Source organism: Paramisgurnus dabryanus, chromosome 15 (assembly GCF_030506205.2).
Source record: "Paramisgurnus dabryanus chromosome 15, PD_genome_1.1, whole genome shotgun sequence".
Taxonomy (NCBI): domain Eukaryota; kingdom Metazoa; phylum Chordata; class Actinopteri; order Cypriniformes; family Cobitidae; genus Paramisgurnus; species Paramisgurnus dabryanus.
Genome location: NC_133351.1, coordinates 30,782,492 through 30,808,889, shown reverse-complemented (window position 1 = coordinate 30,808,889; position 26,398 = coordinate 30,782,492). Strand labels below are relative to the sequence as shown.

Sequence of the window (26,398 nt, the reverse complement as noted above, 5' to 3'; positions counted from 1 at the left end):
AAAAAAGTGCGTCCATCTTTCACAAAATAAATCCAAATGGCTCCAGGATGATAAACAAAGGTCTTCTGAGGGTAATCCGCACGGTGTTGTTGTAGAAATATCCATATTTAAAACTTTATAAACTAAAATAAATAACTTCCGGTAGCGCCGCCATCTTAGTCGCTTCTGCATTCAGGATGAGAGTTTACGCAGCCTACGGAGGCTACTCTGCTGCTGCTCTGTGCCCCCGCCCTCCGAATTTGTCATACGTCACTAAGAAAAGTGCGTACACTACGCTAATACTCTCTCCTGAATACAGAGGAGTCTAAGATGGCGGCGCTACCGGAAGGTAGTTATTTTCGTTAATAAAGTTTTAAATATGGATATTTCTACAACAACACTGCGCGGATTACCCTCAGAAGACCTTTGTTTATCATCCTGGAGCCGTTTGGATTTAATTTGTGAAGGATGGATTTCTTAAAGGACAAGTTCGGTATTTTACACTTTTAAGCCCTGCTTTCAGATTGTTTATGATGAAATAGAACGGTTTTGACTGAAATTTGGACATATGACGCTGGCCCGAGAATTTTGGGGTGTTTGTTGTATCAGCCCCAACCTTTACAATGGGTTTATAGGTGCACTGGAACAATCCTTCCTAAAATGCATTAAACTTTCGTTTACAAAGACGTGAAACTCACCGAGTGGTCAGGGGTGTTCACTGATATGCTCACACAAAAATCGCTGCAAAAGATGCTTTCCAACAGGTGTTTTATCGTAGTTTTTGTCCAACTCCATTGACTTGTATTAGATGTGCTGTGAGGTAGGGTATTACTCCGAGAACGTTGTTTGTATTCCTGCAATTGACAAAGGCGGATTATCGCCACCAACTGGGCTGGAGTGTCTATTATTTAAGCTCTCAGCGGAAGAATATACGGGTGTTGGAAAGCATCTTTTGCAGCGATTTTTGTGTGAGCATATCAGTAAACATTCCTGACCACTCGGTGAGTTTCATGTCTTTGTAAACGAAAGTTTAATGCATTTAAAGAAGGATTGTTCCAGTGCACCTATGCAGCCATTGTGAGGGTGGGGGGGTAATACAACCGAAACCGAAAATTCTCAGGCCAGCATCATATGTCTTAATTTCAGTCAAAACCGTTTTATTTCATCATAAACAATCTGAAAACAGGGCTTTAAGTGTAAAATACTGAACTTGTCCTTTAAACAAAAGGCTGCATCCTTTGGATACGTCATGAAGAATATTAACAATTATAAAGTTTACTATTTATATTTAGTCATGAGAAGCCTGTTCACATGCCTATTATTCATATCAATTTTTATTTCTATTTTATACCTAAAAGATAAATATTTAAACTTTCTAAAAAAAAAAAAATATGACACCACAAGTCAGTTTAAGATGCAAGGACTGAAAACATCATACAAAAGAGCCACTTTACGAATATACTGAGAAAAAAGAGGCAGTGAAAAAAGCTGGATTATTTTTCTTTCACCAGAGACAAAAAGACATAGAGAAAGAGACGTTATTGTCCCCTCAGAAAACTGGAAGAGGTGATAGGATACAGCTGGATGGAGGGAGAGTGGGGCATTATGGGGCTCCAGGTGGAGTCTGTAGTAAAGTCCGCAGTACCTTTGAGTTTCTCCCGCATTAGTTTAAAGGCCTGAAGGGGTCTTAGTCTGGCTAGCACCTGCTCACGCTGGTTCATAAAAAGGGGGCCGGGGAAAACAAGGGGGCCTATGGGGGGGAGAAAGAGACTTTCACATGCATGGGCAAAGCATCTCACAAATGGAAAATAAAACATGGTAATTAAAACATGGCTCATTATGGATACACAAGCCAGAAGGGAACATCCACAAGCAACCCACACCCAGAAGAAACAAGAACGTGGGTGGTTAGTGGTATTATTTAATAGTTTAATAATACACCATCCTTAAACCCAGAGGGAAAGAATTTGTATGAAGAATGCATGAGTTGCTCATTATAAAGAATGTAAATAACAGTAAGTTATCCGAGGAATAGGACACAAGCAGATGTGTTTGAAAAGCCAGTTCACGTCTAACACACTGTCATCATAAAAACTTGATTAAAAATGAGAAAGTAACATCAGGGCTGGGCTAAATATTAAAACCTCTATATTTTTCAACCAAACTTGACATGTATATATATTCATTATATTGCTTATTTTTACATCACCCAGCCCTAATTTCACATAAAAACTACATACAGCATCGTTATGCTATCAAAACATATAGTAGTTAGGGTAGGATGACTGTGTGACACCCAAGCGGGCTGTTTTTTCTGGGTTCGGGCCATGTAAGCGGCATACCTCGGCCCTCTTCCAGCCTGTGTCGGCGATTGACACGCTGCCTCTTCTCCTCCTGTCGAATCTGGATGTGCTCTTCGATATTGACGCCTGGGGGAGGAGGGACAGGTACAGCTAAAACAACAGAGGTCCAGCATGGGCGGGGCCAAAGGAGGAGACAAACGAGAGACAACACAGCAGATGAATGATGAGCATGAGATGCAATGCGAGACAAAAGCAGAGAGATGAACACGACACAGCTAACACAAAGTAACGATTTACTGGGCAAATTTACAAACGCAACAATGGCAAAGCAGCCAGTGACTGATGACCATAACTAGAGCTGTGCGGTATGATGATATATGCGTCAACGGGGACATTTTTGCATTTGGTAGATGCTTTGATACAAAACGATGTACAGTGCATTCAAGCTGTACACTGTTTTCAGTATGTGTGGTCCCTGGGGATGAAACCAATGACCTTGGCTCTGCTAATGCAATGCTCGACCAATAATTATGCATTATTCTGTGACTTTTCGTAGTATAAATAGTGGGCGCAGTCTAATAAATGCATTGGAAATATTACAATAGTTATTAAGTGAATAAAAAAGACTACATTTTTATTATTATTATGGACAAAATTGTGCTGGTCAAAGATTAATCGCGATTAATCGCATACAAAATAAAAGTGATTTTTGGCGTACTATATGAGTGTGTGCTGTGTGTAAATATTATGTATATTTAACCACACACACATAAATATATTCATTTTAGAAATGTTTTATTTATATATAAAACATTTTTAAATGTATATATAATATATAAAAATATAAATAAATACATAAAAAACACATGTAAAAGTTTCTGAAATACATTCATAAATGTGTGTGTATTTATATATACATAATAATTCAACACTGCACAAAATCTATATATTATGCTAAAAATCTATTTTATTTTGTATGCGATTAATCGTGATTAATCTATGGCCATAATGATGTATACGATTTTGGTCATACCGCCCACCCCTAATCTGAATATTTTACATGCACGCAGACAGAATAGTTCAACATATGACATGAAATTGACTCATAAACAGGAAAGAGCTTTGTTTGGATGGTTATGGAGCTGTACTAAATATAACTGCAAAGCAGTACCCAAGAGCAGGTCCAGCGGTATCATTTCCTTCACAGCATCAAAGATTCCTCTCTGTCTGGCCTCCTGACCATCCAGCTCCCTGGCACAGGCCTTACAACAGCCGCATGACGAACAGCCAGACTCGCCAGAGCCACAGCCACAAATCCTGCAGAGGACAGATAACATAAACACATCAAATACAACATGACTCATTACATACCCAAATAAACTATTAGAAATGGATCAGTGTGATGCAACAACTAAGTTTAAATGGGCTGCAATCATTGATCGTCTAGATTTGTCTGAAAGATAAATGAATGACACAAGTCAACGGCATTGTCCACCTGGAAAAAGGAGTCAAGCGGACTTTATACTTCTGTGTCGATTGAGATTTGAACCCTGTGCAGGAGCCTAATGCTGTGCTCACATCCAACACAAAGAAAGCGCCTGGTGCAAATTATTTCAATGTAAAGTCAATGTAAAGACGCGTTTACCCGTGTCTGGAGGTCTCACGGCGCGAATGAGGCAAATCATTGACACGCAAATGACGCAAATTGAGCATTGCTGTAGGAAATACACGAGTTGAAAAATATGAACTTTGGTGGAAAATCATGGCGCATTAACCTATCAGGAGCTTGCTCTAGTAGTGACATAATTACAGGAAGCGAGCGAAAATGCAGAAGCCCCTCCCATGACGCAAATTTCTGCGCGAATGTCTCGAATTTCATGCGCGAATGAAGCGAGTAAACTCAAAATGTTCAAGCGTCCAACTACCATATGTTGGATTCACACCAAATGCGGTAGAGGCGGTATTTGGTGTAAATCCAACAAGGCTGAAGTGCACCTCTCCCAAAATGTAAATGCATGTCAATGCTACGTGGAGCGCAAGCGCTGTGATTGGTCTGCTAGAACCCCGCATTTCCTCATACAATTTCCACTCAAGACAGTAAAAACAAAGCGAAGCGTATAGGCTAGAGGGCCTCGATGGCCTTACGCGGAAGTAAAATGAGCCCTTCACTCTCTATTTGAGCGCGCTTGCCGCACATCTACATTCAAAATAATGAATTTGTGCGCACAAAAATGCGAAATGTAAACCTCCCCTAAATTGGCACCAAGACTTAATCTGGCTCACCACTAAAATCGGTTTACATCATTTGCTTGTCACGTTTCACTTACAATAGTCGTCATAGTAGAAACAAGGTTGTTGTGTTGTTATCGATGTGCCAGCGGAAACGGCAGCGCAAATAGACCCAAACTGCTTCATTAGATGCATTACTACGGCAGAAAAGCTAAGCATTGTCATATTGTAAGACGACGGTAGCTGTGTTTCCCTTTATGTTGTGTTGCGTAGGCCAATCGGCACACGACACCAATGTAGCGCTAAAGCAATTCGAAAGCATACAGAACAGTATGCTCTGAAATTGCTCTCGCAGTTCTTTGATGTCGATAATCCTATTACACACTCCTCCATGCAACTTAGCAGCTCAGCTCTGTGTGTGTGTGTGTGTGTGTGTGTGTGTGTGTGTGTGTGTGTGAGTGTGTGACACTCACCCTCCTGGCACTCTGTCAGGTCGTCCACTGCTCACACAACTAGCACCGTACCCAGTGCAGTCTCCACACACAGTGCACACCATACACTGGTCCAGCTTCCACTTGTGCATGCCCGGCTGACACATCATAGACTTCTCCTCCTTCTCGTCCAGCTCATCTTCTAAGTCCTCATCCATAGCAGTGGCCATGTTCTCCACTCCAAATGCTACAGCAGAAAACCATCCAAAAAATGTCAAAACACTTTCCTGTGAGGCGCCACAGTATAACAGAGGAAATTCCAGAGAATTTTTACTATTGCACAAATGGCAAAAATTTCCATTTGGTGTGAAAAGAGGTTCTCACCTTTCCCTGCCTGGCTCATGGCCCCAGTGTCTCGACCACACTGGCCCTTGTTGTTCACTCCAAACGTCCACACCTCCCCACTCTTGGTCAGGACGCAGGTGTGAGCTTTTCCCATGGCTACCTGAGTTACAAAGTGTCCCTTCAGATCTGATACCTGACCTGGGAAGACCAGAAAACCAAGCCTTAAGTTTTTCCACATCCAACAGGGGAAGAATAGTTAAATTTTGACCAGGACAAGTGAATAAAATTAATAAAAAATACTTTCACTGGGTCTTAAAATATGTAATACCCAGTAATCGCTTGTGGTTCAATCACTGGTGTTTAATTCATGAGAACATGCTTTGCATAACAATACATATCATGAATATGATCAAAAAGGTCGCTTAATCTACTAATAACCTTGTGGCAGGTTGGACTTAAATTACATAAATATTCATGACGGCAGCAAATATACGCTGACCCCATATTTAGTAATAAAAAGGTCTAAATTTGAAATTTTCTAAATGTGTGTACAAAATGCATATAAATACCAGTTTCTCATAGGAGATCATGGACAGATAAACGGTCTACTGACAGCAAAATGATACCCCATCTGCCATCTTTAATGGGACTCGAGCAGGTGGTACTTACTGGTACTGTCGCTGTAAATGGCATCCTTGCCAAACATGTATAGCTCTCCATCTTTAGTGACAATACTGCTGCTGCCATTATTGCAGGCCGTGCAGACTGCCGTCTTGGTCTCGAGTTTGATCATCTTTTTGGGTTTGTAGGGCTTTGGTTGTCTCCTGCTCTTCGCTGAAAGCAGACACCATCACAAGAGGTTGACCATCCGTGTGCAACAGCATAATAAAAAAAGATCATCATCTCAGATCAATTGTGCAAGACGTTGACTAAAATTAATGTCATACTTGACTCGCCGTCCTCCCCTTTGCTGGCAGAGCCTGTGAAAAACACGCTCCCGTCTTCCGCCACCAGCAAGGCGTGGGAGCCGTCATGGCCCACCGAGAACTGAACAATCTTGGGCGATTTAGTGACTGGGAGCTCCACCCACTTTCCAGCCGATGGGCCACCCTGCTTGATACCGAGGCTCTGATACTTTCCGGTGTAATATATCTGCATCAGTGTAGAGAAAGACAGCAATGTTTACAATACATCCACCAGGTAAATATGCAATGCCCCCAAGACATATCTTTGTCAGATAAAATAAACTACCAGACACTAGTTAAAACACTTTTACGCCTTAAGCCTCACTAACTGAGCCTTATGCAGGGCTCCAGCCTGCGACCCTTTTTTACAATTAATCCCATATGTGTGAACCCGAAAAAACCACAGTACCTCAGTGATGTGAGGTGTGTTCGGCTTCACAACGTTCGGCGGATCGGCGGGGTTGCTGTGGCCCGAGTGCGCATAGGAAGCTTCTGAATCATGCATGGTACATACGACGGTCTGCGCAGCTTACTTTGACGTCAAACACGTACCTTTACCTATGGTCTTTACTACCACAGGCGCTTATAACGCTAACCAGATATCCAAATGCCGCCATAACCACACACAAAAAAATTATAAAAAATAATAAACCCAAATCGATCGGCCATTCCACATTCGAGTACTCATCTCGGTCAATTGATTACTCGTGCCCATCCCTAACAGTAGGATTCATTTAATATCATGATAATGATATGTACCATGGTAGAGTTTTCTATTTCTTTTAATAAAGTTTTTATGATATTAAAATATTTTATGCAATAGAATTTTCATAATTCTCACAGAAAATGTATAAAAGCATAAAAAAGACAAAAAACAAACAAAGCTCAAGCTCACTGAAGATGAACGGTCATTGATGAAATAAGGATAATATATCATTATACATTTTATTAAAGGTAGAAAAGTAATTTAGTTAAAAGCAGTGATAGATTTTTCTCGATGTTGTTTGATTAACACGAGTGACAGAGTAAAATTACTCCTGTCTAAGACACTACGGACCGAATACACTGTTACACCTGCATTTCATTTTTCAACTGTTTACTTTCTCTCAAGACCTAAATGTTTTTGAGGATACTTTTTTGATGCATATGTGAATTTAAGGCCAATAAAGCGGCAAAAATGCTCACGAGCTTAATGAGCAGCGGAAATGCAGCTTGCGCGCTCCTCTCACACAGAAACAGCGTGCATTTAGCACTGTTGTTTGTGTTTCAATGGCTTCAATTGTTTTAAAACTGCTGTGCTTAAATACGTGTACGACGTTACATTTCCTGAACACGCGCACAGCAATGTGACATGGACGTGTAACTTTGATAGAGACGATAGTCCACAATCTCTACCGGTTGCCTAATTTCTACCAGTTTATCGCCCACCCCTACGAGAAACATGTAAAGAATAGAAGTATGTATATAGCCATGCCACTCATCTCATTACAATATGCTAACTGGATAACTAGGCCTAGTTTAATAAAATAATGAATGGCACCTGCAACAAATCAATTACAACCTAACTATAGTGATTATATTTATTAGTTACTGACCTAAAATCAAATTATGGCTAATTTAAAAGACATCTATATTTGGCTGATATGTTCCTTTGCTGTAAAGCTGCAGGAAAACAACATAGTATTTCCGATCAACAATTAAACCTGACTTTAACTGTATCAGTTATCCAGATAATTATACAGATAACAATTATCTGTCAGTCTGATGGACAATTATACTAATAGTTAAAGGGTACACCATTATTTTATAGAAAGTAGTGCATTACTCTCTTGCTCTCGCTCCCTCTCCGTGCAATAAAACGTAAAGATAATTCAAATGAAAATTGACACGCTTTGTGTAAATGGTTCTTTTGCTGGCATGTTGGCCAAGAACTCAATGTCCTCCTGTAATTCAACAAGCTTGACAGCCATGTGAGGCAGAGAAAACTTTTCCAGTGCCGTTTTTACTGCTTACTGGACTGAATAATCTCCAGATAAGAAGAGTGAGTTTAGTCTTACTGGATGATAAACCCACAGCAGTGGTATCTCATGAGAACAGACTCACAAGCCCTCCGTGAAAATGAGAGCATTGTTGTACTATTTTTAAAATTTATATATTTACATCCCAAAGCCATTTTTTATTTGCAATTGGTGATGTTAAGTGTTCTTTTTGGGACGTGCCCACAACTCCGTAGCACATCAGCTCTACAATCACATGTTAATAAACACCATTCTCTCCGCTTTGGCCTCACTGACAGTCAAAGTGCCTCTGCGCTCGACTGAAAGGCTAAAATAATCAAATTACTTCCAGTTATTTAAGCATGTGCGCGGCCTGCTCTTCTGCTGCCATTGGGAGGGCTGTAGCTTTAACACCACAGACACAAGCCTTGTCTGTCTGCTACACCTCCTGTAAACCCACACATACTCGCAGGTAGAGCTGCACGATTCTGTTTAAAATGAGAATCACGATTCTTTTGCTTTAAATAAAGATCACGAAGAACTTTTTTATTTTAAATACTTACAACCTCTGAACAATAGGTTAACATTAGTTTACAGGTGCAAAGAATTTTGCTTCTGAAAGCTTCAGATAAGTTTAGATAATTATTTAATTCAGTTAATTGTAGAGTGATTATGTGTTCATTTTATTGAAAGAAAAACTTAAAAATATATATTTTAAGTAGCCTAAAAAAAAAATTGAAGACCTGGAGATGGTGCAAATATGTCGGCGCAGTGACGTGACTTCCTTAAAAAGACTTTGGCTGTGTGAAAAATCATATAGTGTGACAGTAGGTACTGAATTAGATGAAGTACCTACTCATCGACCGCTAATACAGTAGGTACTATATTGTATGAATATGGATAGTATGAATTTAAGCAATAATGTGAGAAAAACACATTCATTCACGTCTGCTCCCATGTGTTTGTAATGAAAAATGTTCACATTTAGGGAAATCTAGCTGTGTGGACTATTCATTTCTATTAATTTACCATTTAATGATGTGATCTGATGAGTTTAAAGCTCAGTTTGTTTCTTTCGCGAGTGTAGGTGTCGTGCAGCTTACTCCTGGGTCATAAGGTACACCCGATTTCTCACAACATACGCAGATGACTTGCGGATTTGTCCTGTGTTTATATGAAAACCTGATTAACTCACTTGTGTTTGATCTAAACTAGATGAACATTAATGTGTCATGATTAATTTGATGTTTATTTGAACATAAGTGCACTTACATTTAAAATCAATTTTAAATTTGTTTTGCATCAGTACTTTTTCACATTTCCAGAAATTGTTCACAAAACTATGATAATATTGATAATCATGGTGATTTTGGCTACTATAAACATGAGGTAAAAAATTTTAAACAGTTTCATCTCTAGTGGTTTTACATTTGATCTTAAAGGAATATTCCATTTTCTTAAAAGAAAAATCCAGATAATTTACTTACCACCATGTCATCCAAAATGTTGATGTCTTTCTTTGTTCAGTCGTGAAGAAATTATGTTTTTTGAGGAAAACATTGCAGGATTTTTCTCATTTTAATGGACTTTAATAGAGCCCAACATTTAACACTTAACTCAACACTTAACAGTTTTTTTTCAACGGAGTTTCAAAGGACTATAAACGATCCCAAACGAGGCATAAGGGTCTTATCTAGCGAAACGATGGTCATTTTTGACAATAAAAATAACAAATATACACTTTTAAACCACAACTTCTCATCATGTAGATCTGGTCGTGATGCGCCAGCTGACCCCACGCAATACGTCATGACGTCAAGAGGTCACAGAGGACGAACGCGAAACTCCGCCCCAGTGTTTACAAGCGTCTTGAAAGAGGACCGTTCCTACGTTGTTGTTTGTCAACTGATACTAATTAATGTCTTTGTGGCAGCTTATTGTTTACAATGGTCCGCAAATGTGAGTTTTATATATGTAACACGTGACCTCCCTACGTCACTACGCATTTACGTTAGGTCGCGCTGGACCGGACCTAGACAAAAAGTTGTGGTTTAAAAGTGCATATTTGTTATTTTTATTGTCAAAAATGACAATTGTTTCGCTAGATAAGACCCTTATGCCTCGTTTGGGATCGTTTAGAGTCCTTTGAAACTACGTTGAAAAACTACTGTTCCTCAAAAAACATAATTTCTTCTCAACTGAACAAAGAAAGACATCAACATTTTGGATGACATGGTGGTGAGTAAATTATCTGGATTTTTCTTTTAAGAAAATGGACTAATCCTAGTCTCACAGAGATATATCACTTAGAGGCTGTTTACACTTGGCATCAAAATGTGTTTTCGTCGAAAGGATCACAAGTGGAAGATGCTAAAGACGACTTTGTAGTGTAAACTCGCATGTATGTGTTTCAACAGCCACACAGACCAGCTTCTCTGCACCCAATTATCTAATCTGAGGTACTGAGCACAATGTTTTACCCATAGATATGTATAAAGGCTAGATGTCTCGCCCTCGCTGCTGGCCAATTGAGTGGAACGTCCGCATTTTAGCGGCCATCTTATCACAGGGCGCTCGCTCACTCGTAGCATTAAGTTTTATTGATGCAGGTACTTTTAAATGACCATAATTTGCGAAAGTGGACAAAAGAGATGGATTTAAATACCAGGTGTAAACGTGATGTGTCGCTCTCGTCCACTTGTGATACGATCGACGAAAACACATCTTAATACCAAGTGTAAACAGCCCCTTTGTTACTCATAGTCAAGATAAACAGATATCCAAAAATCCACCAGCCAGTGGCTTCTCAATAAACCTTTGTTTCAGGTCCATGTCTGTTGCCATGCCAATCAGTGACTCTTCCAATTCAATTAATGATGCCATTTCTGTTAATGAAAGCTCTGTAAATGGGTTTCTAATTCACTCTTCTGTTACAGACACCGCTTTATTTTCAGGGAAATACGGAATTGCATTTAGGCAAGCCCTGATAACCATGTGCAAGCTGATGCTCTCGTTCAGAAATTCATCTAGCAACAGGAAGATCACTGCTATAAGTATTTTATACACCCGCTAAAAACAGAAGTTTTCCCCCGCTATTACTTTTTGCAACCTCCAGGTTAAAACAGTTGCCATAATGTGCCTGGAAATCCTACCTTTTGTATAAAAGTATGGTATTGCAGTATTCATTTATTACTGTATTACTGTACGAGAGAAAGAGACAGACAGACTACCTTTCCAGATGCTGTTCTCATCAAAGCAAACTCTCTGCCGGCTCCAATCAAAGCAGCTTCCTCATCAAACCCAGTGCCTGAGGACATAAACACAAATCATGGTTATCACCATTTTCACTTAAACATTGATGTACATTCATAAATGTGTGATCTCTTAAGCATTAATCTTACTGATGATATGAAGGTCCTTCTCTAGGTCAAAGAGGGAGATGCCACAGGCATGAAGACACTTCCTTGCCAGTTTGAGCTGCAGTTCTTGCTGTAGGGCCGGATCTGAGCTGGTGGCGTATATCCGCACCACAAAGCCATCCTATAACATTTACACAACCATTTATCATCACGAAAGCTATTGCTTTCTAGGAAATGTACATTTGTATGATGTCCCATTCATCTCTGGTACAGCCTAAGGTTTAATTATAAATGCACAGTTATCAAGCACCTAAGATGGGCTGCTATAGTCGTTTAAAAGAGTGGTGCATGTCAATAGTTTTTACTTTTAGGAAATGGTCCATGGGCAAGTCATTAAAGCATCACATATCTATTATCATTTGTAGGGCCAGAACAAGTTTAGGACTAGCAATGGAAATGCACCAATTCACCAAAGTGGTTATAGAATGTGTGTGTGGGCGCGCATGCGGACAAGCGCGCATTTATGCATATAGGCTTATATATAACGCATACATATATTTTAAAATATAAAATGTAAATGAGGATCAATATAAGTTTATTAACAACATATTCATCTTTTTCTGCCAGTGGGTGCTCATAACGTCAAGCAATGTTTAGGTTACTTAACAACAGCAGACGCTATGGAGCGCCCAAGCGCTTTGAAATGAAGAAGGAAAGCGGCACAATCAAGTTTTCCGTGTGGTTTTAGATGCAAAATGTGAAGCAATTGAGCATAATGCGCCTATGTGCGTGTTTATTGTAGCACTTCCAGACCTGCCAACCTTGGAATTTTTTTTTGAGTACAGTAGCATCGGCCGAAAGGACAGAACACGGGTATTTAACATATAATTTAACACATGCACGCGCACATGCACGCACACACACCTTTTGGTAACTTTCAAGGTAACATGCTGCACATTGCACTCACTTTTTTCCCCATCCTGCCATAATCTGCTTTAAAAATAATTATAAATATAAATAAAATCATGTTTAACTAAATTTGCCTTACATGGTGATTAATAACATTATTAATGTTAAATACTGTATTCTCCAAAGTTTAGCATGTCTGCACAAACACTGTTAAAAGTGATATTACTGTTAAATAGTGGGAGATGGTTAACCCACAAATTACATTCTGTTATCATTTACTCAACCTCATATTGTGTCCAACCTTCATGATTTCTTTCTTGAGTGAAACACACACAACACAAATTGAGAAAAACATTGTTGTTTTTCCCTGACTAGCAAAAAATACAATGGAGTGGGCACCAGACACTGTGGTTATCAACACTCTTTAAAATAATTTGTGTATCACACAATAAAGAAACTCATAAATGTTTGGATGGTCTGTTCTGTTATGTAAACTATGACTGAATTACATGTTTTAAGTTAACTATACCTTTAAGTCAGTATTTTAGAGTTAACACTGCTTTAAATTCAACCATAACTGTGACAGTAGTGCTGTTAACTGTGTGTCTGTCTGTAATTTATTGTAGCTTTGTTTACAGTGCAGTACAGTACGGCATAGGCACCTATCACGTGGGCGCTCGAGACACGAGATATTCTCCATTTATAAAACTTTATTTGATGTGGTTTGTATATGACGTTTTATTTTATTGACAATTATCAAGAGCGCGTTATTTCAGAACGCATTTAATCCGCTTCATTCGGATGTCAGGTGGATTCCCTTCACTGAGAGTGAACTTTACGTTTTTATTTGACTATAACTGGATGCTCTCCCCATGGTAAAATCATGGTACTTTTTCGTAAGCGCTCAATTATAAATGATGCTCATTTACAAATCAGAAGTAATGTTAGCGCATCTTGCGGTCAAGTGCACGTTATGAAACGGAGCCCGCGCGACAGTCGACTTCAAAGGATTAAGCTAATGCATTATTTCATTATTTGCACATCCACCCTGACCAGTTTACCTTAGCGGGTCAGACGTCTTGACTCTCCGTTGAAAAAGATGGTCAGAAACTGCGGGTGGAGGAAGGAGATCATCACGCTGGATTTTGTGATTCCATCGATAGCAGACTCTTGTTACTGATTGGCCATAAGACTTGTCAATCATCCCCACTTTCTATGTGGTGGATGAGCCCAGTGCTATGATTGGACATATTTTTCTTTTTTCTGTTGCTTCTTTTGAGTACTTCGCGCGGCAAAGGGCGTCATCAGGTTTTTGCGTAGTTTAGAGTGACAAATCGTACCACCGTACTTTGAGGTCAAAATGAGTACCTGCTACGCAAAATGCGTACAGGTTGGCAGGTCTGCGACTTCCATCCGTAAACCAACACACGGTTCAAGTGAGGAACCTTATTGGAGTTATATTGTTTTAAGCCACGCTGAAAACGCGTTCTGCTGGTGAATGGTAGATTGATTCACAACTTCCCTCATTAACCTTCACCCTTTTATTCTTTATCTTATCATCTTTCATGTATGCAAAAATACATCTCAAAGGCAGATGTGTGAATATCTTAACCCCTTTATCACACTGCTGCAAGGCATTGGGATTAATATGAGAGAATGCCCACGTCCAGTGCAGTAGCCCTTCTCCATCTGCACAGGTTTTACACACACACACAAACACTAACAGCAGGGTTGAAAGCGGCTGAGACAAAGGAGATCAGGTGCCACTGACAGCCACAATCACACCACTTGAGAAAATAGGCACAGATCATGTTTTTTATGAGACGCAGGGGATAATAATGACTCTGATATTTCCTGCCAGCTGTTTAATGAACATAGCAGCAGGGGGAAAATGTGGCCATTGGGTTGGAAAAAGCCAACGAAGTCCTCTCTCTCTTTGCATTTCTGCAATGTTTTTATATATGCTACAAAAGTATGTGTAGCATACCTAGCGATGGGACAAAAATTTACATTACACTGGTACATTTAGTAGATACTTTAATCTGTTTTGATGAAAAGTGATCAAAGTGTTTTGTGTTCCTGAAAATACAAAGATTTAACAGGGTTTTAAAGGGCATAACGACGCTTGTCATCTTTGTGTGTACTGCGTAAACATAAACCTGAGATACGGTGGCGTCATGCACATTCATTTGACAGGTGTGCGCGAATATAACCAAAACAACAATGACGGACTACAGCATTGTGTTTGTGCTGCACAAAAAGTTAAAAACTTTTCTCCAACAAAGTTTTAGATTTTTTATAGTCCACGGTCACTTCGGCCACTCGTCATCCATCGAAACAAAACTGCTCAATGCTTCCGCCATCTTGATTGCTTATAATTAATCAATCTATAGACAAATGTGTATGTGCGCAGTCTTGCAATGTTTCTTTACAAGGTAACATCGCCACCTACTGGTCTGGCAAACTTAATACAGCAGATTTAGCTATTTTTAAGCATTCTGGTATTATATAAATGGCACATGTTATGCTGTCTTACAAACAAGACATTTTAGGGGGCGGCAAAATCAAGCTGCCTACTTTTTGGAGCCACGATTCAAACGCAAAGGCAGCTCGGGCGATTTTAGAAAAGGACGACTTTGTCCATCAGAAAAGACTTTGGTGTGAATGTCAATGAATAAAACAACTTACATCTTTGCAGGCTGCAATTTGATTAATATATTCTCCATCGGTGAATACAATGTTCTGCCCATCTGCTTGAAGACCTGAGAAAGAAAAGAGAGAGATAGAAATTGAAATAATGAGACAATGTGAAACACACACCCTTCAGAAACAGAACTGCTTTTATCTCCATCTGTTTACATTTACATATTGTAGTTCATTTTCAGAGGGGTTAATTGTGAGGCTTGTCAAACCTAGAATCCTGTTTACACCTCATATTAAGATATGTAACATAAGTAAACACGGCTAAATACAGATATTCAAGGTTAGATACAAATCATACGACCATTTTTGAATAGTCTGTCGTGCCTATTAGCTGTGACACATTTAATAAAGAAAAAAATGGATGAAAACATTTCAATTTAATGCTGTACCCAAAAATCTTGCTATACACCTTTATCAGGAAACACATTAAAAGCAAGCAAAAATGTTTGCTAAGTGATTTCATGAAATCTGTAAAACCGATATTTCTACAAATACGCACAGGTTAATCGGTTGCTTTATAAGCTACAGCACAAAATATGTTTTTGTACCAGGCATTGTGATGGTGCCCTCCTGCTCCAGGGTCTCTGGGTTGATCTTAATGGCCGACATGCTGTGACTGTTTATGTCTCGATATAGCAAACAACCCTGTAAAGCAAAGTGCCACAACAAATTTTCATTCAATGGCCTCAAGACATTGTTACTGTTGACGGCAGTTCAATGGCTGAAAACTACTTCTAGTTAATAATACTGTCTACACCAATTAACACAACCATTAAAACCAATTTTATTTCACCATAGAGAAGCACAAAACACCCCCAAAAAATGTTTTAGAGGAATAAATATTGACACTAAGAATCTACCTGACCATTCTTGAAAATGTAGTGTTAGTCCACCATTGTCCATAAAATGAAGTAATGTAAATATGGCGTGTATAATAACGTTTATGTTTAATTTTTTATGTACAAATAGTCCTGTAAATTATGCTTATGCTTAATTCCATTCCATGTTAAATCTTACTGAATACAATTTACAAACTAGCAATTTGTTTGCTAAGTGAATTTAAACTGGCATCCTAAAATAAATTTTAAATTGTGCACAACTCTTTGACAGGAGCTTAGTCAGTTAATATGACCCCAAAGACAAACCTCATTAATTCTCATTAAAAAGGTCAATACCTGAGCAAATCCCAGCCACGACCTCTTATCCTTACGGTTTCTGATACGTGATGTGGAGTTGTACACGTGGCCCTGGAATCAATACTTTCATTAGGTCACACATAAACGCAGACAAACAATCTACAGAGTAAGCATTAAAACGTAGCCATGACATCACAAATCAATAGAAATTCAATTAATACTGACAGCCTTATTAAAGCACAAACAATAATTTAGTCTTATACACCGAAATGAAAATATTTTTCCCATTGGGATGCTAATAAACAGCTGTTGACCTCACCCTGACGGTCCCGCTGTAACCTGAGCCCACTTTGTAGAGACCATCCTTGCAGAGCAGGTAGAGGAAAGAACCATCTGTTTGAAGAAGACAGTGTTCGTCTTCATCGATGTTCACCTCCTTCAGAACCCATTTGTTCATTAGGGCAGCTCGCTTGATGCCGTTCCCGAACCAGTCCTGAATCTGGATTTTTCCCACCAGCACTGCCTGCACACTGCGCTGGAGAGCGTTCAGGATTGTCGGAACCTATAAGAGTGCACAAATACACGAGTCGGGTCAGAGGACTGCACGGTTCACATTACCCTGAGGCTGGACTTATATATATCCTAGTAACATTTATCGGAATTGGTTCCTTTATTAAAAGAATATTCAAACTTGAATGAACTTAAACTTGTATGAATTATTTCATTAAAGGTCCATTGTGTAGATTATTAGCAGCATCTAGCTGTGGGATTGTGAATTGCAACCAACAGCTCAGTTCATAGCTTACCCCTCCCTTTCGAAAAGCTACTATAGCCACCACAGGACAAACATTTCATCGTCCGAGACACGTAGGGACAAAACACGCTCTATAGCAGTGGTTCTCAAACTAGAGGACCCAGTTTTATGACACATTATAAAATATATTAATTTAGCATAAATTCTGTGTAATTAAACCTCATAAAAATAAGGTTACTAACAAACAACATGTTATATAATTTAATATATTTTGTTTAATTAAAATGTTAAGTTTTAGAATGTTTTATGTCATACATTTTCTTGTTATGTATATTATATTGCATTTCTATCAAGAGATCCTTCTAATGGTGCGTTCATTCCAGATGCGAATAAAGCTTCAAGCGCAAGAGATTTACATCAAAGTCAAGGCAAAGTTGCGATAGACATCCTGTGATTCCGACAACTGATGTCAAAGTTCCGATTTTTCAACATGCGCGATTCGCGCAAATTTAAAAAAATCTAAACTTTGGCGGATATTCACGCTACGTTAAGGATCTTGCTCTAGTAGTGATGTAATTACGACGTAGTGAGCGGAGGCAGAAATGCGAAACAACAATGGAGGTCTAAATCATCGCCGCTGTAATTTGACACGCGGAGCTGTACAACACATCTTCTTACTTTAAGGGGCTGTTTACACTTGGTATTAAGATGTGTTTTCATCAATCGGATCACAAGTGGACGAGAGAGACACATTACGTTTACACCTGGTATTTAAATCCGTCTCTTTTTTCCACTTTCCACCGCTTTTGTCCTGATTACTGTGAGGGGGTGGTCTGTGAGACGGTGGGCGAGTCTCTCTGCTGTCATTCAAACGCGAGCGGGAGTAATTATGAGTTTATATGGACGCAAACTAATATTATGTCGGAGTCCACTGCTTGTTTAGTAAATAAACATGCTGCACAGAGTTTTGTATGTGTGTATGTAAGAGCTTTCTCGGAATTTTCAGCGCAATTGATGAAATAGGATCGCGCAACTTTCACACGCTTTCAAAACGAAACTACGGAGATCAGAAGCTTTATTTTTATCAATGAAAGGCTAAAAATAGCGCTGTTCACCGTCTGTTTACGCCAGAAGTCAGAAAAGACGTAAAACTTGTGTTTAATACCTCAGATTAGATAAATGGGCGGAGAGAAGGCGGTCGCGTGTGGCTGTTCTAACACATTCAACCACATATGCGTTCCGCAACTCCAAAGCGATCCGATCAAAAGTGGTTTCGACTACCTCTGGATGTGGTTGAAAGTGGTCGAAAGTGGACGAGCTCAAAACGTTTTGAACACCGTTTACACCTGGCATTAACGTCATCCACTTGTGATCCGATCAACAAAAACGCATGTTAATGCCAAGTGTAAACAGCCTCTTAGAGAAACAGGAAGAAAAATGTGAGAGAGGAAGTTGGACAATATTTTACAAAGTTGTAAAAAACACTCTTTGCTCAATTTAAACTAGCAGTCCTTCCAGAAAAATGCATAGTTTTTTTGTGACTGTTGCAGGCAAAAATCCTTTATCATTTCGGCACATTTTCCTAAAAAATGCGTTGGAATATGCAGGATATTTATGCTATTTTATGCAATGAAATTGCAGGACTTTGCAAAAACTGCAGAAACTTGCAAAAACTGCGGTCGCGTGATTACGGCACTTCACAATGTTCCCATGGCAACGGGAGATGGCTGCGCTCGTGTAAAGTAAATGCAACATTTTTCAAATTTCTGCTAAGATATATGTGACTTTTTGCTATGAAAATGCAGGGATTATGAAATCATGCAAGAAAATCAGCAATTTATGCGTTCAAAGTGCGCCGTGTTTGAAAAAAATGCTGCCTCTGCATAAATATGCGGACATTGGCTGATTATGCATTTAATCATGTGATCGCATAATCTCGTTTTTCTGAAGGGACTGATATATACACATATTAAGACTACAAGCTAACTTGAGCCAGCAAATTGAGCGCATTTACATCTGAATTTTACGCGAGTTAACTTAAAATGTGTCCAACTGCATACGAATAGCGCAATTTATTTGCTTAGTTGCATCTGGTTAGCCTGGGTGCCAGCCGATCTTAGCCCCGCCCACAACATTTTGAGGACGGGAAGATCAGTCTGGGGTTTCTCGTTGAAGAAACTACTATAACAAAATATTAAATGTTTTTGTAATGTCAGGCGAAGATGTGAGTCTTCTCCCTGACCTTAACTCTCTCATGAACACATGTATGGCTGTAGCTTATAAAGTTTGAAATATAAATGTTTCCTTACGAAAAACCCATTGTTTTTTCTCAAAAGACATTTAATAACTGTATTAATTGAATGTTTTTTAAAGCTTTAAAGTGGTGCCATTATAAAACTAAAAAGAGAAAATTATTTATAATATTATAACTAATCTGTGTTTAGCTGAAGGTTAAAAGTCATATGAACCTACTACGGCTTGAAGATGAGTTAAACATGAGCTCATTTTTATTTTGGGTTGAACTATTCCTTTAATGCAGACAAACACAAAACAAAAATACTCTGTGGTCTTTATGAATAGTTTAAAATGAATGAAAGAACAGCTGCAAACTTATTTGTCATCAGCTTGAATCAGTCTAATGACTCACTTACAGACTTGACTTAATCAACCGTTGAGTTTGCAGTTTGAAATGAGTGTGATGTGTGAGGAACCACAAACTAACACCCCAAGGAATTGTGTCATAAAGTGAGATGTTTCTCTGATTTAATCACATTGTCTCTTTACATGATTTAATTTAGACTTCTGATCATCTAAATCATCCCTCTAATATGTTCATTAAAGCCATTTTACGACAAACACATGAATATGGAGATGAATGTATGAATATCATAAAGGCTAAGAAATTTTAAGATGTCAAGTTACAGTATAACGCCAAGCCCTTCAAACCACAAGATGAGAACACATACAGCAATTTATTCAAATGACCATAATCTAATATCACAACAGCTGAAATATCACACTTTTACCCAAGCTATGCACATTATTCATGCTCCAATTAGGTTGAAGTTACCTTGGCAACTACAACTGAACTACGCTTTTATCGCGTCTATCATTGTGTGATATTGTCAGACAGCCTTGTGGGGCCTTTAAGTAGGCAAGAATTGACCGAGAGATGCTAATCATGCAGATGGCAGAAGTCTAAGGTGTAATTGGCTGAGGGACTTTGCATTGATAGAGTAATAACATAAAGATGGGAAATCGGAGGGATTTGTAATTTTCAGGCAATTCAATTGCTGACCACCATATGCCGTGGTTTAACCTTGTGCATGCTGGAGATGTGTTGTTGTCCTGCCTTTAGATGAACAGTGGCTTATATTTATGTCCTCATATTGTATTTTTTTTTAATTCTTTTAAAGGCAGGGTGCACGATCTCTGAAAGCCAATGTTGACATCTGAAATCACCTAAACAAACACGCCCCTACCCCAATAAAATCTGGACCTTCTGTTGATAGATCCGCCCCACACATACGCAACCCAGGCATAGAGACAGAGCGCAGTTATGCTAATTTGAAAACCACGCCCACCGGGGGGAAACAATCCAAGTGTCTCTGTTGACTTTGTATTACGTGAGGCTGCCTCATAGTCATTTCTGGCTTATAACAAAAACAGAATAATGCCTAAAAGCTGCTGTGTGACAAGGTGTAACTGTGGGTTTACACCAGACGCGAGTTCAACGATTTGCGCGAGTAGATTACAAACAAAGTCAATGCAAAGACGCGATCAGATGCCTCCTCGCGTGGGACGATGCGAATGACGCGATATGGGCGGCAGGTTTAACCCGAAAACACGCGCTATTCGCCTCAAACGTGTCTTCGCCCAAGTTGAAAATATTCAACTTGAGCGAAAAATTTGCATATGTACGAAGTTAAATCCAGCGAGCAATATAGAGCGAGTAATGCGATGCCCCGCATTTGGTGTGTACATAGCATAAAGCTAACAAGCTAAATAACCCAAAAAATACGTTTTTAAGCTGTCGACCCAAAAAACAATCGTTTAAAGACACAAAAGTGGATCGCTGACTACGTTTCCCTCCAGTGGGTGTATTTCTAATAATAGTAGTACTATGAAAAGTTGCCTGAATCCACTTTTGTGTCTTTAAATGCTCGTTTTTGTAGGGGTTGACAGCTTATAAAAACTTATTTCTGGGTTTTTTGGCTTGTTAGCTGTACACCCTGTCACACAACAGCTTTTAGGCATTATTCTCTTTTTGTTATAAGCAAAAAATGACAAGTAGGCAGCCTCTCGCAATACAAAGTCAATGGAGACGGATGGTTTGTTTTTACTTTACTTCTATAAAAAATATTTAAAAAAGGACAATTTGACTCCTTATTATGACCTATTTATCAAACATTTATTGACATTTGTTGAAGGAATATCGTATTTTTCTAGAAACTTAAAAGCCTATTTAAATGTAAAAAGAACGAATGTCTTACCTGAATGGTTTGACATGCATGGCTGCCATTGTTAGTGAGGATGGCAGACACCGCCTGTAGGGTTTTACCAGTGTCTCCCCAGGACACAACCAGACTAAAGAGACAGGCGCAGGACAATGCCGTCAAGGTCTGACCCGTGGAATCATTCATCCCTGTACTTCGCACCGTTGTCTCCAGCAGAAGGTGGAAAAGAGACTCTGCCAGGACACAACAGGTCATGAGTAAAGTGTGACACTTACACTATCATTCAAAAGTTTAGGGCCTGTATTTAGCCTAGAAACTGTATTTCACAATCTTATTAACGTTGAGATTATTAAGACACACCTTAATGTTTTTAATTCGTTTTTTAAAAATATATATATATATAATTGTGCAAGCACTTTACACTTAAAATAGATAACTTTGACCAAATATTGAAGAACAAGTAGCCAATAAGGGCCCAGCATAGACAAAAAATCCTCCAAAACTTGGTGGGATCTTTAAAAGCTGGCTGATAAAACATCAATAGTCTGCAAAGAGTGACTATATTTTAGTTATACCATTATTCCCATAGTTACATGAGTTTATGGATTTATTTCCACACTTTAAAATAATAATAAAAAATGAGTAAGTTACCCTAAACATTTGAATGGTATGTGTGTGTATGTGTGACCATATGCAAGAGTTGTGTCTCACCGAGCACATCTGGAGGTTCAGTCTGAAAGCTCTCAGGTTGTTGGCCCTGTAGCATATCAAGAAGGGCCTGAAGGCTCCGTAAGCACAGTGACGGGTGTGAAAAGCGCGTCTCTTTGATGAGCTCAAAAACTCCACACAGTCCAATACCAATAATCTGTGGGGCAGAAAAACATACATTTGAGGTGACGCATGCATCTTTACTATAAGCTGATCTGAGCTTTTTTTAAAGCCAATATTTGGAGACTGGGATGGCTGACATAATCAAGATTTATATGATATAGTGCAATTTTTATGATAGCAAACTGAATTTTAGAAACATTTACATAAAAAATATCACAGTCCAAACAGGCAAGGCTAGTAACAGATATTGGAACAGACACATTTTCTGTACTGTTTGTGAATTATGTTGAAAATGCAGGGGTGCGCGGGGCAAAAACTAACATGGGGTTAGTTGTAACACGCATTGTTTACATTATTGCACAAGGTTGGCCGTTTTGTTTTTCTGGTATTTTTCTGGTATCTCCCGAAAATTATTGGAAATGTTTAATGTTTTTCCAAAGAGTTATTGATGAACGAGTGTTTTGGTGGCATGTAGAATACATTTTTTCATCATATGTTTTTTTCGGTTTCTAAGTTGGGTCTGTAAGATACCAAATCCAATGCTATGTTATATTAATCGGTGTCTTGTTGACTAAAACATAGCATCGTATTAAAATCTGTCTGCAGCTCTTAGCAACTATTTTGGTGGGCTTGAAAATATTTTGACCCAGCGGGGTTCATTGTAACGTTAGTTGTAACCCCTCAGCACTTACGATATGAAAACCGCTAACGTTAGCGTAATTCTTGCCGTTGTTTCTAATAGGCTACACACTAATGATTGCTAGCTGCCAATAAAATAAATATGCCTGTCTTATCAAAAATCATGTGTTAAATTTATTTTTGTTTATATCTTTAATCTTGATTGAAAAAGGTCACGTCAAAGATTGAAATCATAATGAAATTAATGAATGGCTAAATTAGTCTTTGATGCTCATTTTCTAAGAATTTGATTTTAAAACTGTAGTATGGTTATTACAGACTGGGTCACATATAAAAAAAATGTTTTGTCATAATTGTGCTGCTTTTTCTCACATATTTAGACATTTGTATCCATTTATAATTGAAGTATTGTTAGAAAAGGGCTGGATGAATGAATACAGTGTGGATAGCTGTCTATTATAGACAGATATATAAACAATATTCACTTCAAGTATATAGACAAAATAGTATTGAAATGTTTGCCTGCAAACTTAATTTTTATCAAGTGTTACAACTAACCCCCTGCCTGTTACAATTAACCCCTCCTATGGGGTAAGTTGTAACGTTTGCACTTCTGTCGCGTTTGGTGTAATTGTCCAAGAATAGTAAGTACTAGAAACAAACTTCAAATGTTCATTTGTAGCAGAGATGTGTGTGTTGCTTGTATAAAAATATAATGAATCAATCTCAAATATTTGAATGATTGAGCCAAAACCAAAAAAGGGTTAGGTTGTGCCCCCCTCTCCCATACATTGGTATCTTTTATCCTAATGTAGTTGATGACCTTTATAAAATGCAATAAACCACAAAAGTCTGTGAGATACAGTGATTTTACTATATTTTAGGCCTTAATAAAAAGCTGTGAATCCAACCAGCTCTTAGATGAATCACAATATCAAGTACAAAATCGAAGATATCAAAATTGCATTACAAAATATTTAAACAAGCTTATTGAGAATGTAAAAGAATTGATTTAATAACGTCACTGGTCACGCACAATGGTAAATGTACTGGGCAGTAAATGCTGAGTCAGTCAGCCATGATTCGTGCTTTCATAACAGCAAGCTCCTTGACTGGTGGATCAGGGTTATGGGTATTATAGTATGTCACTAGGGATTTGGCTATTCAACAGAAGCATATACCATCCTTTAATAACCTCAAAACTCCTGCTAGCTCAGCTTTGAATGTTTAATATGTTAGGGTAAATAAATTTTACTTACTTCCCGAACCAGCACTTTAGTCTCAAAGACAATAAGTCAAGTAATATTTATGCCAAACGAAATTAAATGAATCATTCAACTTGTTCAGTATAAAGCCACCATTACACAGCAGAACAGACCTGATCTGAATCACTGGCCATTTCTCTCCAGTAAATCAGGAGAAAATCCATTACTATAGCAACAGCGTTGTGCCGAGAAGAATTATATAGCAGTGATGCGCTTTACTTCCAAAAAATAAACTACTGGATGTGAAAGATGTTTTAAATGGCTTTTAATGAGGTGTTGCCGTTTCACATAACAGGTTCATTGAGGGCAAACGCATGTGGATCACACAAGACAAGACTGTCTTTCAAGTATTGTGAAAGTACGTACTGATTTTTATTTTTTTTAAATAGTACTTTCGGTTGGGGCTGGGCAGTATATTGAGTTTTGTTAATATATCAGTATTTTTTCCCAGTGACATACAGGATGAGACAAAAGCGTTTATATCGGTACAGTGTGAGACTCCTTTGCAACAGAAGCACTTCCAGAAATGTACACTAAGATTTCCAATGAAGTTGCATGTTGGGCTGTATATTTCAAACAGGGAGGAAAACCCCATATTTGAATTTTATTATCATATCAATATGCTATTCTGATAAAGGTAGTTGTGACATCTCACACAAGTCTTTGACTTTCATGTAAACATTTTTTTCACTTAGTGGAAATTACAGAGATATTTATTGTAAATACCCATTAATCCAAAAGTTACTAGGAAATGAATTTTGGTCAATATTGCCCAACCCTACATTGATATTCTGTTATATAAGATGTCAACATACTAAAATGCACATCCTGCAAGCTTCAGAACTGAAAACATCCTCCTTACTGAAATATAACAGTTTTTGGCACCAAGCCAAGAAAACAGGCGATTCAGGAATGTGCTGAAATGTGACGTCAGATTAGAATTTAAACACCTCCTGCAAACCCAAATTCAACGACCACTTTTGTAGCCCCGCCCACAGCTTCGCTAACACACGTGTGGGCCAGGGGTAAATCAAACCATGCAGTGTCTGAACAATCAGTAAACATGTCTTTAAACATTGCCAAATGTAACCAAAATGACTTTTAAATACATTTTTACTGAGAGACTTTTATTTTGACGCGGTGATCTGTTATGAGTACCCATGGAAACTTATTGTTCGGTTGTGGAAGAACCGTCTATGGGAAGAACACAGCCTCTGTATAACCTTAACTCGGAGACTCAGATCATAACATTAGGAATGCGTGGTTAAAGTTTGTTTTTAAAGAAGTTCCAGCTGGCGTGGAAAGTGTTTGTTTACTTTGTGTACTGCCGATTCATTTCTAAAGAAGCCACAAGTCGATGCTGGATTTGCAGAGAGACTGTGATTAAAAGCACCACTAATATTGGTTCTGGCAGGAATGACACAAAAGTATACATAGTAAGTAAAACATTTTACTTTATTTAAGTTACTGCGTATTACCATTGGTTAGTAAGAGATCGCTTGATATGTCCCTTTTGTAACATCCGTGTCTAAATACGTATGTTTGACTGTTTTAATTTACTAAAAATATTAAACGATTAATTAAGGTGCAACACTTAACAATACGACTGTAATATAACGGTAGAAATATACAAAGTTAGTGATAAAAAATGACTTACCAGCCGTGATTTAGATTCTGATGCGCGCTGTGTTGTATACGGTTATTTAGGCAAGTCGCGTTTGAAAGGTCAAACACTCAACAAAGCTTTTTTTATCATATAACTGTGGTATGTAACGTTACGTGTATGTAAGCGCAACCTCACAAGCACAATAGAAATATACAAAGTTATTGATAAGGATTTATCAGCCGCAGTTTAGATTCTGATGCTCGCCTACTGTGTTGTATACGGTAATTTAGTCACATCGAGTTTAAAGTTTTGTTTCTACTTTACTCTACGTATTGTCATTTATGTGTATCATCTTTAGCACCCAAAATCTTTTGTGGCTCAAACATATTTGTGTTCGGCTGCTATTTTTACACATTAATGTTTTTAAAACATTTGCCCACATGTAATGACGGGGCATGAAGCTGTCCAATCATAGCAGTGGCCGTTTACG

The 26,398-nt window shown here is 38.4% G+C and overlaps 1 protein-coding gene across 17 annotated transcripts in view; it reads right to left on the bottom strand.

Moving 5' to 3' along the window:
- The window catches only part of mycbp2 (MYC binding protein 2), a 106,138-nt gene that overhangs the window by 69,251 nt on the left and 10,489 nt on the right, over positions 1-26,398 (bottom strand). For 13 of the 17 annotated variants that reach the window (XM_065293050.2, XM_065293049.2, XM_065293051.2 and 10 more), the window contains exons 4-18: positions 22,279-22,432; positions 21,604-21,800; positions 16,676-16,918; positions 16,396-16,467; positions 15,769-15,865; positions 15,206-15,279; positions 11,651-11,789; positions 11,480-11,556; positions 6,235-6,439; positions 5,957-6,121; positions 5,327-5,485; positions 4,985-5,189; positions 3,454-3,599; positions 2,322-2,432; positions 1,625-1,729 (exon numbers count right to left, since the gene is read on the bottom strand). In XM_065293050.2, the coding sequence (XP_065149122.1) occupies positions 1,625-1,729; positions 2,322-2,432; positions 3,454-3,599; positions 4,985-5,189; positions 5,327-5,485; positions 5,957-6,121; positions 6,235-6,439; positions 11,480-11,556; positions 11,651-11,789; positions 15,206-15,279; positions 15,769-15,865; positions 16,396-16,467; positions 16,676-16,918; positions 21,604-21,800; positions 22,279-22,432 (2,149 nt within the window). The remainder of the gene's footprint in view (positions 1-1,624; positions 1,730-2,321; positions 2,433-3,453; positions 3,600-4,984; positions 5,190-5,326; positions 5,486-5,956; positions 6,122-6,234; positions 6,440-11,479; positions 11,557-11,650; positions 11,790-15,205; positions 15,280-15,768; positions 15,866-16,395; positions 16,468-16,675; positions 16,919-21,603; positions 21,801-22,278; positions 22,433-26,398) is intronic. The other 4 variants (XM_065293053.2, XM_065293068.2, XM_065293058.2 and 1 more) reach the window with 3 other exon arrangements.